Source organism: Brassica oleracea, chromosome C7, assembly GCF_000695525.1.
Source record: "Brassica oleracea var. oleracea cultivar TO1000 chromosome C7, BOL, whole genome shotgun sequence".
In the NCBI taxonomy this organism is placed as follows: Eukaryota; Viridiplantae; Streptophyta; class Magnoliopsida; order Brassicales; family Brassicaceae; genus Brassica; species Brassica oleracea.
In genome coordinates, this window is record NC_027754.1 from 11405655 (window position 1) to 11422734 (window position 17080).

The 17080-nt window shown below is 46.8% G+C and overlaps 1 protein-coding gene across 1 annotated transcript; it reads left to right on the plus strand.

Moving 5' to 3' along the window:
- Positions 1 to 9105: 9105 nt before the first annotated feature.
- LOC106302583 lies at positions 9106 to 10531 on the plus strand. The gene is made up of 2 exons (XM_013739058.1): positions 9106 to 9201; positions 9320 to 10531. The coding sequence occupies exons 1-2, from the start codon at positions 9106 to 9108 to the stop codon at positions 10529 to 10531; spliced, it is 1308 nt and encodes a 435-aa protein (XP_013594512.1).
- Positions 10532 to 17080: the final 6549 nt, after the last annotated feature.

Here is a 17080-nt window from a genome sequence, read left to right on the forward strand (position 1 = left end):
TTTCAGGTTCAGAAGTATCTTGGAGTAAAGTCATACGCGATAAACAGTTTTTGTACGTTTACTAATAATCTTCTAATTTTCTAACAATTATGTGGCCCTGCTTGTCGTAAAGAAAAAGCCATGTCCTGCCGTCCTGTACCATAGATCGATGTCGAGACGCGGAGCGCGCGACTTGGTTCCAGCCAACTTTAAACCCAAGACTTCACCAAATTACAAGATTACCCCTGACGAGTTTTTAACCTAATAGTTATATACTTGCCTAAGTGTTAGGAGACAAGAGAGAATTTTGACAGACACAGTTTTACAGAGTTTTTCAGCCACCATTGTATTCTTAGGAGAGAAGATCATAGGGAGATTTGTAATAGGAACTCCATTGATTCATCTATTCTATTCTATGCAGTTTTTATCTATATTTCGTGTTATGAATTGCTTAGCTATGTCTGAGTAGTTACTTGTTAGATTCAGGGTTCAAATAGGTTAGAAGGATTAGCCTCAACTATAGATCTGCTGAGTTGTGGTATTCATTGATAGATTGTTCTTACTGCTTGTTTTAGCCTTGCTAACTAGAACATGAACCTAGGAATTTGCATGAGTCAAGTATCCTTGAGCATACTGTCCTGAATCTAGTCTATCATACTAGGACTGCTAGAAAAAGGCTAACCGCTGATCTAGAAAGCTAGTGAGCATTATCAACCTGCGCCTAGGGCTTAGCTAGAAGCATCGATCGATATTGTCTTCTGACAATTGATCGACATTGCGAAAGGTGTATCGATCGATATCCCTATAGGAACATCGATCGACACTTTCTTGTGATCAAAAGACTAACCGTTGAGATACAAGATCTAGTTAGTTAACCAGTGAAAAATTGTAATCGATGATCACTGTGATTAAGGAGTTGAGCTCTAATATATCATGCATGCAACTGTTATGCATCTATAGGATTATAATCTCCAGCACCTGAATAGAAACCCTGCATCTAATACCTTTCCAATAAGTTACACCCCCAATCATCTTGTTAGTCGAGCAATAGACTTGCTCAATTAGGATTGCTATTTACTTTTAAATCCATAAAACAACAAACATTTAGAATTAATAATTTAATTAGATTTAATAGGTTCCCTAGCTCCTTGTGCATTTGATCCCTAAGTACTACAATTAAACATCTTATTTGAGAGAGTAATTCACTCCTTAGGGTAATTTGAGTGTTAGCAGCTGCATTCAGGAATAGCCACCTCCTCTTGATTGAAGTAGGCTATTTAGCTTCCTAGGGGTTTTGCCCGATGCTGGAGGATTTCATAGAGGCTATCAGAGGTTTTCTCCAGGTCCCTGCTGCTGGCGAACTGTTCCACGAACTTGTCGCTGAGAATCGCAAAGGAAGCTATGGACCTGGAGGGCAAGTTGATGTACCATTGCAGAGCGGGTCAAGTCAGGGTAGAACCGAAACCTTTGCACATGGTAGCTTCGCATGACTCCCTAGGGAGTGCTACGGTGAGCATCCTTTGTCTGTACTGGGCGATGTGGTCGTCTGGATCAGTCGTACTGTCATACGCCTTGATGTTGGAGAAGGAGAACTTATTGGTCATCTCGATCGAGGTGATCTCATCTGTGAAAGGAGTATCGGCATAAGAGTAGGGGTTGCTCTTTCGGATAGGGGAGCTACCCCTGGGAGCCTTTCCACCATGGACTGCATGGTGTCGAGCCTTTCGGAGAACATCTGCTCCACGTAAGTGACCATATGGGATTTCGCTTTCGTTGCTCCGTAAGGTGCTTCCTCATCGGATTCCGGTTCAGATTCGCTCTCTTCCACGTTGTAGGTCTGAGTATTTTCACGCCCCGGCGCGCCTTCTCCAGACGCAGTAGGTGGGAGATTTGCATCCGTACCGGAGTTGGGTGTCTCCAGAGTCGGCATGGGGCAAACCCGAGCCCTGAATCGACGCTTTTTATTGCTGGTCGTGTTCAGGGCTTGGTTCTCGTCTCGAGGATTCAGATTCTCCGTACCGGAGTTGGTTGAGCTTTTCGGCGCTCTGCTCCAGCTGCTTGGAGTGTTCGTTGAGCTTTTCCTTTAAGCTCTGGACTTCTGAGGAGAGCTCGGGGTTCGTCTCCTCCCGAGTTCTATGTAGCTCAATTACTCGACTTTGCAGATAGTCGAGTTGCTTCTGGAGTTTGGCTTCTCTCTGAGTAGCTTTGGGTAGCTCGTTCTTCTCATCCACCGCCATTATCACGTAGTTTAGATTACTCCCCTCCTTCTAGCGCCAAACTGTTAGGGGATTTTTGTGCATGATATTTGTGAGTACCACAGAACAGTGGACAAGGCTGGTTTCATGTTGATTTTGATAGATATATCAGAGATAAAGACTTGAAGAAACGTTTTATTGAGTAGACAAACTAGGATTACAATGATTTGAGTTAGAACCCTAATTCTAGCTGTCTAGCTCTAGCCTTTAAGTCTTGAAGTGTCGATCCCTTGCTTTAGGGTTTAGGTTCCCTTTTTATAATCTTCCTACAGCGGGCCTTAGTCAGTTGGAGTAGGTTAAACTCTTCCATATTCAGAAATATGTAAGGTTCTCCTTATCGGAAGTTTTCCATTTTCCGGGGGGAAGGGGGCGGTCCCGGGGACCGGACCCAGAATACTTTGTAGCGGGAAATTGGGGTTCCTTCTAGCGGGGATCCATAGAACCAGGGTTCCTTCTAGCGGGGATCCAGAGGCCGCCGTCCTGCCTGGGATCTGGAGAAATTCAATACATGAGTATTTTTCCCCAACACTCGGTATGTGAGAGGTGCACGTCGATCGATGGGAACTGGATGTTGTCGATCGATGGCGGTGTCTCTCTATCGATCGATGGCTGGTTCGGAATGACGATCGATTTTGACATAGAAAGAGTTGGGCGGATGTGGGTGTCTTGCTGCGACCTCCTCGTGAGTCATGATCCTCACGACATTACAAGATGCGGTCGACTCCGTCGGTGTTCTTGATCGATGTTCTGGATAGGCTGTTGATCAGGTTTGGTCAATCTCCATCGATCGATGCTTGAAGTCCGGCGTCGATCGACACCAATGCGATTCGCCGAAGCTCATCGAGCTCTCTACTTTGAAATCTCCTTCTTGCCTCTTCTCCTGCTTCACCACTTCATCTATGATGGCATTCACGTGGTGGTTCATCACATCATCTCCTCCCTCCCTTGTTAAGGCTTCTTGCCTCTTACAGCTTCTCATGTCTGAACAACTTGCATCTCCAGCTTCTTCACATGAGTGCTCAAAGTTTCAAACTGTGTGTTCAAGTTGTAGTAGACAGAGTCAATCTTCCTATTGAAGTCCACTGTCATACTATGCTGTCCCTCAAGAATCCTACCAAGCATTGCTTCAATCTTGCTCTCCTGAGTAGGTGGTTGTAGAACCTAAAATCTACACTAAGTATTTGATAGTGGTCGGGGTTTGATCTAGGGAAGACAAATGATGTAGGCAACGATATCTATAGAACACAACGATGTTAAACAGTTTCCAGTAGGTAAAAATGGACTTTCTTGATGAATAAGATCGAATACAATGAGTTGAACTAGATCGAATGTTACAAATGAGATCGGTAAAGAAAGAATCTAAGATTGGGGTGAAAACAAGGTCGATGTAAGTGTGTAGCTCTCTCTAGGGTTTTCAACGTGTCTTTCTTCATTACCATTCCTCCTTTATAGTGAGTCGATCTCGTGACTTTCGTAACTGCTCCGCGATCTCCGTCTCTTGTTCTGCGATCTCCGAGACTTCGATGGGTCCATCTTGAGTTCGTATGTTCGGTATGGGCTTCAGTTCCTTCCGGTCCATGTCCTTGATCGCGGCCAATTAATGTACTGACCAATATTGGGTCCAACATTTGTCCCCCAGTCTCTTTTGATTTGATCGAAAAGAAAAGAGGCGGTTAGCTTTTAACCCGGGTCTCATCGCTTGGTAACCGATACCGCTCGGATTCGACTTTAATGACGATTCTTGACAAACCATTTGTTGGCGCTTTTTTTTATTATTATTTTAATCCGTAACGGCTATCTTAGCCGCCACTAGGGCGTAGACTAGGTCATCATTATCTTTCTTGAAAACGACGATAGAGCCGTTAAGGTGGCTATATATATGTTAGGGATCTTCTATTGTCTCAATTTAGTTTCCTTTTTCTCGTTTCTTTCTTCTTTGCTCTGAAATTTTCTGTTTATTGAGCTCGAGATATCTTCGTCGTTCAATTTCCCTCGTCCGACTACTAAAGCCGATGATCGTGAGGACCTTTACAAGGCCTACGGGGTCGATCATGCTGTTGTTCTTGATTTGGCCGGTACGAATGAGTTCTCAAGACCGTGCGATAAGGTTACTATGGAGCCTATCTTTCTTTCTTTCAGTCATGTGGTCTTATCTTCCCGATCCCAGAGCCCATACTTGAGATTCTGGCGGAGCTTGGGTTATCGCTTACTCAGATCCTCCCGAACTTTCTTAGGTATCTTATCGCCTTCTTGGTTAGGGCTAGGGAGGAAGCTCTTTCTATTGGCCTTAGTTAGTTTCGACAACTCGTTTTGGTGAAGCGGAACCAGCAGAACCCTGGTACCTTCCTTGTGTCTCCGCGCCCAGGTCGCCACATCATCGAGGACATCCCATATCGCGATGAGAAGTGCCGCAAACAGTTTTTTTTTTCAAGATGGATCGAGCATCGATAGGGTAATTCGACTTCTCTCGGCTTCCTCAGAGTTGGGCCGAGAATATCGGTTAGTTTTCTTTTGTCTATGCGTCGATTTTTCTCTTTGGGGAATTGGTGACTCAACTTTTCGTTTTTCTTTGATCGATACAGCTCCTTCCGGAAGCTCTTCGATGTTAGACGAGATTTTTGGTTTGATTTGGATCCTTCGGAGAGGCCGTTCGAACTGGACTTTGTTTGACCAAACTCGGATTCGAACCGTCTTTGCTATGCCGGAGGGGATCAACAGGGCCCCTCTGGTTGGGGGTTCTGAGGATTAGGCTGAACACTCCCAGGAAGTCTTAGTGACTCCTTCCGTTCAGGCCCAGCCTTCAGATCGATTAACTAGACAGCTCGTGAGGAGGTCATCATTCCGCACTTCCGGGTCTGCATCGAGGGGTCTAGCTTCTGGAAAATCTCCCTTGATCTCGATTCATGACTCCGACGATGAAGACGCTTCGGAAGAGAGATGGTATCCTATCTCATTGAGCCCTGGCTCGGAGGACAAGACCGTTGTGGCGACTCGCAAGAGACGCCGGTCATCGAAGGGTGCCTTGCCCGGACCATCTCGTCCGAGGTTTATTCCTGAGGGAGGTGGTTCTTGTTAGGGAAAAATACCCTGGTATCATTTCCTCCAGCCTCCAGGCAGGACCCAGACCCTCGTGTCCTCGATAAGGGAACGCTCCAGGTCCCCGTTAGAAGGAACCCCGAGTTCGGTCCCTGGATTTGAGCTCCCTTCCAAGAAATGGAAAACTTCCAATAAGGAGAACTTTCCATATTTCCTAATATGGAAGAGTTTAACCTAATGGAACTGACTCCCAGACGACTATATAAGAGCTATTAAACCCTAAAGCAAGGGATCGACTTCTCCAAGGCTGAGAGACTAGAATTAGACGGCTAGAACTCGGGTTTATTCAAAGATCATTGTAACCTCTTTTGTTCTTGTTTGTCTGATCAATAATACGTCTCTTCAAGCCCATATTCTCATCATTCTCTCAAATCCTTACAAAATACATACAAACTCATCTGGTTTACCAGCTTGTCCATCGTTCCGTAGTACTCACAAAGAGCCTACACAAAAATCCCCTAACAGTTTGGCGCTAGAAGGAGGGGAGTAATCTAACTACGTGACGATGGCGATGGACAAACATGATGAACTATCTGAAGCCGTTCAAAGAGGGATCGAGTCCCCGGACTTATCCGACAACTTGTAGGGCCGGGCAAGCGAGCTCGTCAAAACCAAGCCCGTCCTGCCATGCCTACGAGGCAGGACGATCCATGTCATATCTGAAGGACCAGATGCGTGCATCGTAAACCACGCCGCCATTCAGGAAAACGCCCACGACGTATGGGGCAATTCCAAAAGGGTCGACTCAGAATGTCCCAAGACCGACAAAATAACTTTCACCGCCGAAGAACGAGAGGGAGTCTTGGTGCCACACCACGATGCCCTCGTCATCTCGCTTACTGTAGCAAACTGTCAGGTTAAAAGAATACTGGTGGACAGCGGCAGCTCCAGTAATATCATCTTCCATGTTGGGGAAAAATATTCCATGGAGAGATTACTCCAACTTCCGTCTTCCAGGTCCCTGCCCCCAGAGTCCGGGTTCCTGCCTTTGGGTCCCGGGTCCCTGCCCCCAGGTTCGGGTCCCTGCCTCTGGGTCCCGGGTCCTGTCCCCGAGTCTGGGACCTTCCTCCGTCTTCCAGGCCAAGTGATTTCTCCTGCCTTAAGATAAATGAAAATCTTCCATTTATCAGGTAACCAGCTTGGGCAAGAAGGATTCTTCCAAAATCTAAGAGAAAGAGGAAGTATTCCAATACATACGACCTCCCTTAAGAAAATGGAAATATTCTATTATCTAAGGATATAATGAATATTTCCAAATCCTAAGAAGGGAGGCAGGACCTCTTCTATAAATATAGGTTTCTAAATCTAAAGGGGGGGGGTGTCCAAGACGTCCATAACCAGAGCTCACCAATTCTACAGCCGCCAAGGCAAGATAATACACATAGAAGACCTTCTTCTTGGACAAGCCTATGAGAGGCTGATCCCGGCGGTTACTATCGACAAGGGGAAGATATATGCTCCCTGCAGCACGTCTACAACTCTACATACTGGCCCAGGCCACAATCTCCAGCATACCGACAGAGACACTCCATGCTCATCAAAGCATATCGAAGCGCCATGCTCCCTACAGCATATCGATTACTCCACCACCTGTTCTGGTCATGTGCCCCATAGAACAGATGACTCTTATCACCTACAAGGCCACGTGCCCATCCAGGTTATGTGCCTCCATCAAAGCTACGTGCTCCTTAGGCCATGCGCCCACTTAGGCTCCGCGCCTCCACCAATACATGAACTACGAACGGTTTGATCCCTCATTGAAGGGTACGTAGGCAATCCTCCCTGAAGGATGCAGCTATAAATCCCAAACATCTTCCTCGGTTCCTCAAGGACCAACCTTGGTAACCGGAACCCTCAACTACAGATCAAGAGGCACCCAGAGACCGATCCTGGAGTTGGGACCATCAATTGCAGACCCAGACAACCCTGCGATCTTCACTACAGACAGGCGGTTCCTGCCTAACAACCGACCTTTCTTACTGCTACTAAGGCACTGACGACATATACCAGCCCATACCCGTATGACACTACCCTCAGAGTAGGATCTCCTGGCTTATCCACGACCGAAGTAGGAGAAACTACCACGACGACCAGTCTCCTTCTTCCTATCATTCCGTCGTGCTGAGCACGAATCACTTGTACAAAAAAATCCCCTAACATTCAAGACCGCATACCAAGATCTGAGGCTGGAGGAGAAAGTTTTAAGACGTAAAATAATCCCCCTTCTCGGATTCAGTGGGGAGGTCAAACAAACAACAGGGGAGGTCGTCCTCCCTATCCATGTTGAAGGGGTCAGCCTACCCACTAGGCTCCTGGTCGCCAACTGTCATTCCTCTTACAACGTGATCCTGGGCCGAGCGTGGATTCATGGAATGGGGGCATTTCCCTCGACTCTCCATCAGACAATAAAATTCCTCACTCCTTGGGGCGTTAGGGCGATTAGAGGAGATCAGGAAACCGCCTGCTATTGCTACCTGGTCGCTCTGAAGAAACAAATTGAGACCGTACCACCCTCGCAAATCAAGTCCCAAGTTCCGCACACAGAGGAACCAAAAGTCGAAGATATGGATGACGTGCCACTAGTCGAAGGCGATTCAACTCGTAACCTCAGGATCGGTTCCAAGCTCCCCGAGGGATTAAGAAGAAGACTAGTAGATTTTCTCAGGTCCAACCCCGATTGCTTCGCGTGGTCCCACCTAGACATGCCCGGGATCGATCCCGAGATCATTATGCACCAGCTGCAGGAGGATCCCTCGCACCTACCTATAAGACATAAGCGAAGAAAGTTTGCTCCGGAGAGAGACATTATAATCAACGAAGAGGTCAAGAACCTATTGGAGGCGGGTTTCATCCGAGAAGTGCAATATCCAGAGTGGCTCGCCAACGTGGTCGTGGTCAAGAAAATGAACGGAAAATGGCGGGTCTGCATCAACTTCACAGACCTAAACAAGTCCTGTCCAAAGGACCCCTTCCCTCTGCCGCACATCGATAAACTAGTCGATGCTACGGCTGGACACCAGCTAATGAGCTTCATGGACACTTTCTCCGACTACAACCAAATACACAAGCACCCCGAAGACCAAGAGAAGGCCTCCTTCATGACGTCTCGAGGGATCTACTGGTACAAGGTCATGCACTTCGGCTTAAAGAACGCTGGATTAACGTATCAGAGGTTGGTGAACATGATGTTCGCGGATCAAATAGGAGAAACTATGGAGGTCTACATTGACGATATGCTGGTAAAATCCCTAGAGGCGGAGGACCATATCTCGCACCTGCAACAGGCCTTTTCTACCCTCCGTAAATATAATATGAAGCTCAACCCAGCTAAGTGCTCCGAAAAATTCCTAGGGTACATTGTAACCCACCAGGGTATCAAAGCTAATCCAGAACAGATCAGAGCTATCCATTCAATCCCTTCCCCGAGGAGCGTAAAAGAAGTCCAGAAGCTGACCGACAGAATGGCGGCCTAAGCAGATTCATCTCCAGGCTCTCTGACAAGTCCCACGCCTTCTTCGAAACCCTCAAGAAGCCAAAGGATTTCGAATAGACCGAGAAGTGCGAGTCGACTCTCCAGGAGTTCAAGGCCTATCTTACCACTCCCTCTCTCTTATCTAAACCCTTGCTCGGCGAAGTCTTACTGCTATATCTCGCTGTCTCAGAGCACGCAGTCAGCGCCGTCCTGGTTCGAGAAGAGGGAACCAAGCAACTGGCAATCTAATACGTGAGCAAAGCCCTTCTGGACGCGGAAACTCGCTACAGTACCCTGGCCCTAATGGTCGCCGCTCGGAAATTACGGCCTTACTTTCAGGCTCACCTGGTGGTGGTCGTCACTTCATTCCCTATAAAGCGGGTCCTGCATAAGCCCGAGGTCTCTGGACGACTGGCGAGATGGGCAGTTGAGCTTGGGGAATACGACATAATCTTCCGACCCGCTACAGCAATTAATTCCCAGGCCCTAGCAGACTTTGTGGCCGAATTTTCTCCAGCTTTGCTCTCGGCCCTCGAAAAGGAGGTACGCCTTCAGAGCGGGGCAAAGGAAGAAGGGAGAATGGATCCTGCATGTGGATGGTTCAAGTAACGTTCGAGGGGCAGGAGTAGGGATTGTACTCACGTCCCCAACAGGAAACACAGCCTCGAGAGCCGTCAGATGTAATTTCAAAGCGACGAACAACGAAAACGAGTACGAGGCCTTGATCGCTGGGCTATCGCTCACTCACCAGCTGGGTGCGGAGAACATCCAAGTCTACAGCGACTCCCAACTGATTATCAACCAGGCACAGGGAGAATATCAGGCTAAAGATGACAGTATGATCCGGTATCTGGCGGTCGCTCAACGACTCATCAAGAAGTTCAAAAGCTGCAAGCTCACTCAGATACCCAGGGAGCAGAATTCACAAGCTGATGCTCTGGCCAACTTAGGGTTCGCCCTCGAGACCCAGACCCAGATGAGCATCCCCCTGTTAGTGCTCCAATGTCCGGCCACCTTAGTAGAGCCACAAAACGAAGAGATTTCCACCATCGAAGAAGAAGAAACTTGGATGACTCCCCTGGTCCGGTATCTAGAGGACGATATACTTCCAGAAGACCGCAACGAGAGCAGGAAAATCAAGAAGAAGGCCACTAAGTACTGTCTCTCTCAGGGAAAGCTATACCGCAGGTCGTTCTCTAGCCCATATCTGAGATGTGTTAGACCCCATGAAGCGACTAAGATCCTAGTGGAATTACACGAAGGAGATTGCGGGTCTCACTCCAGCGGCAGGAGCCTAGTACTGAGAGCCAAAAGAGCAGGCTATTACTGGCCCACAATGGCCGATGACGCCAACCAAAAAGCTAAATATTGTGGCAGTTGCCAAAGGCACGCCCCTGTCTCCAGACTGCCTCCAAAGAACCTCAAGTCCATAAGCTCGCCCTGGCCATTCAGGAAATGGGGCATGGATATAGTAGGAAAGTTACCCATGGCGCCGGGGCAGAAGGTCTTCCCCCTGATAGTAACAGATTACTTTTCGAAATGGGTCGAGGGAGAAGCACTCACCAGAATAACCGATCTCCAGATCAGAAAGTTCATATGGACGAACATAATCACGCGGTTCGGGGTTCCAGAAGAAATCGTCACTGACAACGGCCCCCAGTTTACGAGCCACAATTTCAAGGAGTTCTGCAAAGACTGGGGCATCAGACTCTCCTTTGCTACGCCGTGACACCCCCAGTCTAACGGGCAAGCGGAATCCACAAATAAGACCGTGGTTAACATGTTGAAGAAGCGCTTGGAGGGTTCCAAGGGAAACTGGGCAGAGGAGCTACACGGAGTCCTCTGGGCCTATCGGACCACTCCCAAGACAGCAACCCAAGAAACCCCCTACGCGCTGGTATACGGAGCAGACGCCATAATCCCAACCAAAATGCACATAAATACCACAGTCTCGGGGACTACCTCTCAGGAAGAAAATTACGAGCTAATGTCACTAAGTCTCGATCTACTCGACGAAAAGAGAGAAACTGCCCGACTGAGAAACTGGTCCTACCAGCAAGAGGTAGCCAACACCTACAACAAGAAGGTCAGAACCAGAACCTTTCAGCAAGGCGGCTGGGTCCTGCGACGAACAAAGAAGACAACTGGGAAACTCACCCACGGGTGGGAAGGACCCTATAAGATAATCGAGGTACGGGGAGCAGGGGCATACAAGCTACAAGACGCCTAAGGTAAAATACGACCCAATTGCTGGAATGTCCTACACCTTAAAGCTTATCATTTCTAATAAAGATCACTAGATCATATTCTCTATATCTATTATTTCAGCATTATGTTTTCCTACTCCTATGTACGCTGAAACGTCTCCGGACAAAGCTTATATAATAAAATAGTTTCGACTATAAAAGAGTAGTAGGAATGCCATAATACTTAAAGGGGCAAACGAGTTGGATCAAGTCCAAGAGACCTTCGATCCTGGCCAACCTTTAATTACAAGTGGTAGGACCACGCAAAAATAAAATGGGTATGAAACATAAGGTAGGAATGGGTCTGCGCAAGCCCGAGTATGCCGTCAATAGTACCTAAAACCCCTGTATAGCCTCAGGCATATCAGGGTCCCAAACAAAAATACCAAAAATGTGAAAGTACCTGTATTAAAACGCTACGTGCTAGAATAATACAGGGGACACGAGGTATAAACGCTACGCCAACATCGATCTTCTGAACGAGCTCAAGGATGGGAGTTTGACTGTGGACGCAGAGCTTGCTCGTTTAAAGGAGATGGAAGGAGATTGTGAGGGTCTCGTTGCTTCAGCCGCCGTGCCGGATTTGTCGATCTCCGAGCTTGATCTTCCTCAAGTCTCAGATGATTCAGTGGATCAAGTCGGGGGTCGTCTGTCCCTGATGATTCCGCTTCTAGTTAAATCTTTCTTTTTTGTTTAATAATTTTTTGTTTTCCGCGATCTTTGATCGTGATATCTTGGATATTCTTAATGGATAAATATAATGTTTTGGAATATCTTTGTTTCCTTAGTCTTTGAGATTCTCTTTGCTTGGGTCGCTGCGATACGGCGAGGCCTTGATCCTTATAAAGCTTCTCTTTGTTTTAGGATTTACCATAGTGTTTCGTTTTAATTTCGTTTCCGCTTGTCAAAGGATCATGGCTTCGAGAAGATCAAACCCTCGCGACTCTGATAAGGTGCAAACTCGAACTGGTAGTGCTAATGCCGAACACATTCGATCCGGTGACGTGAGCGAATGCGTTCCGCATTAGTTCTTCGTGAGAAGATCCGACCTCCGCGGACTTCAACCCAAGAGGCCAAGGAACTCGAGGGTGAAAAGTTTGTTGCTCGTGTTAAGTCGAGTAGCCCAACAGTTCGGAGGGGTGTGACCGCCCCCCAAAGAAGGCGAAAACGAATGGTTCAGACCATCGTCTCGGTGTTTCGGGTGAAGCGGCTGTTGCTAAACCGTTTCATTGGCAGTTCTCACACTCCAAGGATTGCCCTATTACGGAAGATCCAGACAGTGTTGCTCACTTGGTGAGGCATTTCAAACCTGCTTGGTGTCCGCTTCCTTCTTTGCGAAATATGACGGAACGTGAGGCTTATGTGAAGATAGCTGTGGCTCATGCTAAGGTCGTCCTTTTTGACACTCGATCCTTGTTGAATCTTTGGTTCGTTTTGTATGTGCTGATTTGCTATGTTCTAGGCTATGGAAGCTAACAACGATTTCGCGGCGACTTTGGAAAAACGGCTGCAAGATGTCCCGCGCTTTGACGAGCTTTACGAGATAAAGAAGGTCGTCCGAGAGCTAAAGCTTGGTCTGGAGATGGGTCAAGATCGAGAGCGTGCCAATGCCTCTCAACTGGACACTGCCGAGAAATTGAGGTATCAGGCTGCTTCGGTCGAAGATCGTCTGCGAGTTGTGAGTAACGAGAGGAAATTGGCCCTCGAGCAAGTTTCCTTTTTGGAAGCGAAGGTTGAATCTTCTGTTAATAAGTTCTCTGACGACCTTCATCGTGCAACTTATGATTCCAAAAAGGCTCTGGCGGACAGCTACTTGGATGTGTTGGTATCTCTAAAGGAGAAGTGGGAGAAGAAGAAGGCTGCAACTGATTGTGAAGCTCGTCTTAGGGAGGTTATGGCGAATATAGATCTCTTGAAGGAAATCATGAACAGCAATCTTTTGGCTTCGGACGAGTTTTTGCGACTTCGAACGAAGGAGGTCGAGCTCGGGTCCGAGCTCGATGTGATGGTGGTTTCTGATTTCTCCGTTGGGAAGCTCGATCTGCCTCAGATTTCGGAGGATCTGCTAGAAGATTTCTTTTCTAGGGCGAATGGTGCGGATGACCCGACGAAGTGCTTGGGTGGTCAGTTCGAGGATGGTGAATTCGGCATCGAAGAGTAGCTTTAGGGATTTTTGTTCATGTTTTCCCTTTTTGCTTTTTGCTGCTATATTCATAATTTCTCCAGCGAACCCGATGAGGGGAGTTCGTTCTTGCTTTAGGAGTGCTTTGGTGAATTCCATTCTTTTGAACGCGTCGTAGAGAAGGACATCGGCCGAGCTTCTGGTGTCGATCATTACTCGGGATAGATTGCAACCACCGACGTCGAGTCGTATCACGAGAGCATCGTAGTGTGGTTTATCGAGACTTGCGGTCTCGTTTTTGTCGAAGCTGATTTCATAATCGGGACCTGATAGGGGTTCTCTCACTCCTACGTTGTTTTCAGCTCTCCGTTGGTACGCTTTGATTGAGTTGACCGAATTGCAGAACTTGGAGCCTCCGTAAATGAAGTCGATTCGTTTTTTACCTTTGTCGTGGGCCGGGAAATCCCATCTCTTAGTCAGTGCTGGTCGGTAGTGTCTCTGCCCTTCAGACTGATTGTGATTAAGGGTCTGCATTCTGTCTTTTTTCTGAATCTGTGGGGCAATCGGTTTTTCCAGTAGCTCGCGAATTTTGGTCATTTTGCTTTTTCGCTTGAAGTTGGGGATTTTTCCGTAAGAAGACTTTATGTTTGGGTTGTACTGAGTAACGCTGGGAGGAGGGGTAGCTTCATCGGGGTTTTCCAATGTGCGGATCGCTACCGTGATCTTGAAGCGTATTTTCCCTTCGGTCTGGCTCTTAATTTCGTCGGTTGTGTTGTTGTTTGACTCTTTTCTTCGGGGCTGGGGGTGGAGAGCTCGGTGATTCTTGCTCGGTCTCCCTGCCTCTTGTTTATCGAGAATTTGGCCTTTCGGTTGGATTTTGGAGTCACTGGCTCTTCCTCTTCCTCTCCAGTTTCTTCAGTGGTTTTCTTATTTTCGTTCTGACTGCGAAGCGCGGCTTGACATTCTTTGGTCGAATGGCCTTAGCGGTCATGGAAGGTGCAATATTTGCTGAGGTCGTATGTCGAAGACTTTTGCGGTGAGTTTTTTATTGCATAGGAATGTTGTCCTTTGGTCGCTGGCTCCTTAGGAGCAGTAGGCTTTTTAATCGCATTATTCTTGTTCGCGCTATACTGTTCTTTTAAGGTTGCGACCTCCTCTTCGTGGGTGGCGAAGTAAGAGGCTCGGTGTAGGGCGTCATCCAACGAGATAGGTGCTCGTACTGCCAGTTCTTCCCTGGATTTGGATGAGAGCCAGACGCCATTCTTCAATGCTGCTAGGGCGACGACCTCGTTCGGATGCGAAATCTTGGCCTTGATTTCTCGGAGCTTGTTTATGTATGTTGTGGGAACTGAAATTTGCACTATCGATTTACGTTTAAATTAGAAAACTAGGAAAACCCTAATTTCCCAGAGGTCTCGGATCTCTGCGAGAGCCAATGACAAGTGACCAAATAGATGCGGAAGAGCATTGCGATCATTACAAGAGATCATAAAAGCTTTGGCCGCAAAGGCTGTCAGCGAGTTACCTAGTTCTAACGGCCTAAAAGCTCAAACCTAGTTGAGTCGCAGCTCGATAACAAAAGACAAAAAAGATACAGAAAAAGTTTTTGATTGATTTCAGACTGAACCTTATGAAAGGCTGCCTACGTACCACTTTCGAGGATCAAGCCGAACGTAGTTAAAGAGTGAACCAAGAGATCGAACTACTTGTGCGCTTTCGTCTGGTAATCGGGTGCCAGTCATAGAAACAGAGGTCGGTTTACGCTTTTCCCCTTCTGCCCTTAAGCCGTCATAGCTTAATACTGGAGATATTCCGTTTTTCCCGATCTTCGTGATTACCTTCGGAAACTTCACATTTATCCGCAGAAACTTGACATTTATTTTGCCTTACGAACCAAGCATAAACCGTCATACGGCTTGTGGGCTTTTGGTTAAGAAATCGTAAGTGGGCTTCGAGCTTCGTCATAGGTCACTTTGGGCCGTCTTTGGCTCGAAACGCTTATTACTGTTTCTTCGATAAAAGCAAACTTCCCGCTGTTTTTATCGTAAAGTTTGACTGATGACTTCGCGTGATGGGAAACATAGAATGATTTAGCCACAGTCTACGGGAGATAGCATTTAAAGAGTAGACGAGAATGCATGGATTTGTGTCGTATCGACGTTTTGGGAGAGACCGATCGCTACGTAATGATCAAGCCTTGTTCGTGCTCGGTCGATACATAGCAACCGAGCTTGGCTTGTCCGTGGTCCGATCGCCATACTCGAGCTTGCCCGTGGTCGGTTTGGATATGTGTCCGTTCCCTTGGACAATCGGTATTTGGTTCGATTTGAGATTTGAACAAGATTTTTCCGCGAGGCTTTTCGTAAAGAATCTTTTTACGAAGTATAACTTTCGTGAAAATTGTTCAATCTGATTTTTACGGAGATTTGGATGTTAATTTCGTCGTGACCGTTTTTGACCCCAACAGTTAGCCCCCAGCCCGTTAGAATCGAGGATCGTTGATGATATTCTAGCGTGCGGTTAGGCGAGTTAGGCGAGATAGGCATGTTGGACGAAGTTCGTATCTGAAGATTCATAGACAAACATTGATGAAGAAAAACTTATGCATATAAAGAAAAGTTTTTTTTTATTGGGGTTGCGCCTTATGAAGGCTGCCTACGTACCCTTGTCGAAGGGATCAAGCCTTTCGTAGTTCGTCTTGGAGTTAAGGTTCTTATGACTAAATTTCCAGCGAGACCTTTACGGTCTAGTGTAGATGTTATCAGGCGTGTTGCTGATGATGGCATTTTATATGGGTGTAGATGGAAGACTACGAGTTGTCATCTCGTAATAAAACTCTGTGTGAACTGATATATCCGCGATCTGTTTCGAGATTTTTTCGCAGTGTGTAAACTTGCGGGGTTTCTGAAGACGCTCGAATATTGGCCAAGAGACAAATTTTGGGATCTCGTATCAGGGTGTTTGATACTATGCCTAGAGATGTTAGGGACCAGTGCGCTGGGTTTAGGGCAAGACCTAGGTTTACTCCTGCTTTTAGAGGGTGCGATGACTAATTCGACTTACGTATCCCGTTTCAGTTTCATCCTGATTCCATACCTATTTAGAGTCCGCGATAGGTTCTCGGCTTATATGACTTGTATGGTTGGAACCAAGCATCTCTCCAAGGACAATTTTTAAGCCTCCTGGAAGTGCTTACCAAAAATTTTGGGTTTCTTTTATAGCGCTGTTATCCTTGTGTCGGATGTACGAGAGTCATCTCCACGAGATGGCTAAGTCTGTTTAGGATGTTAAGAGTTTGTTGTGATCAGCGAAGGATATGTTTTGAGAAGATGTTAGTGCGTAAGACTGTCTGGTCTTCTAAGAAAGTGTTTTTATCGAGGAAGGAAATTTCGCCGAAGAACGAATCTTCAGGCGTTTGTGACGTCTCGCGATGGTGAAGATTTGTTATTCTTTCGTATCCCGCATTTTGTGCTTGAAATGTTCGCGGGCTTGAAGATGTTTCGCGATGTTGCAAGGGTTTAGTCTTAGCCCTGCGTTTGAGAAACATTTTGGTTTGACTACGGATGTTCGCAACCAAAATTGTTGTTCCTGTTTGGATACTAATAATTTGATTTGCGATCGAGGAATTAGGACTGAGGTGTCGCGAAAAATTTGTCCATGGGAAGAAGCGTTTTCCTTCATAGTGCTTTGTGAAGTGTTGGCCTTCCGAGATCTATTTCGTGCATTTTTGAGGATGTTTCGTATAGCTCTAGAAGGTTTGTTACGATTTTTCCTTACATGCCGCGTATTATGGGTAAAACATAGCGGGCTTAAAGTGAATTGTGGAATGTATCGAACTTGGTCGATTTTTGGCAAGTTCAACCTTTCCGTTAACTGTTTGGTTGTTAGGACTGAGTTTCGTTACGAAGAA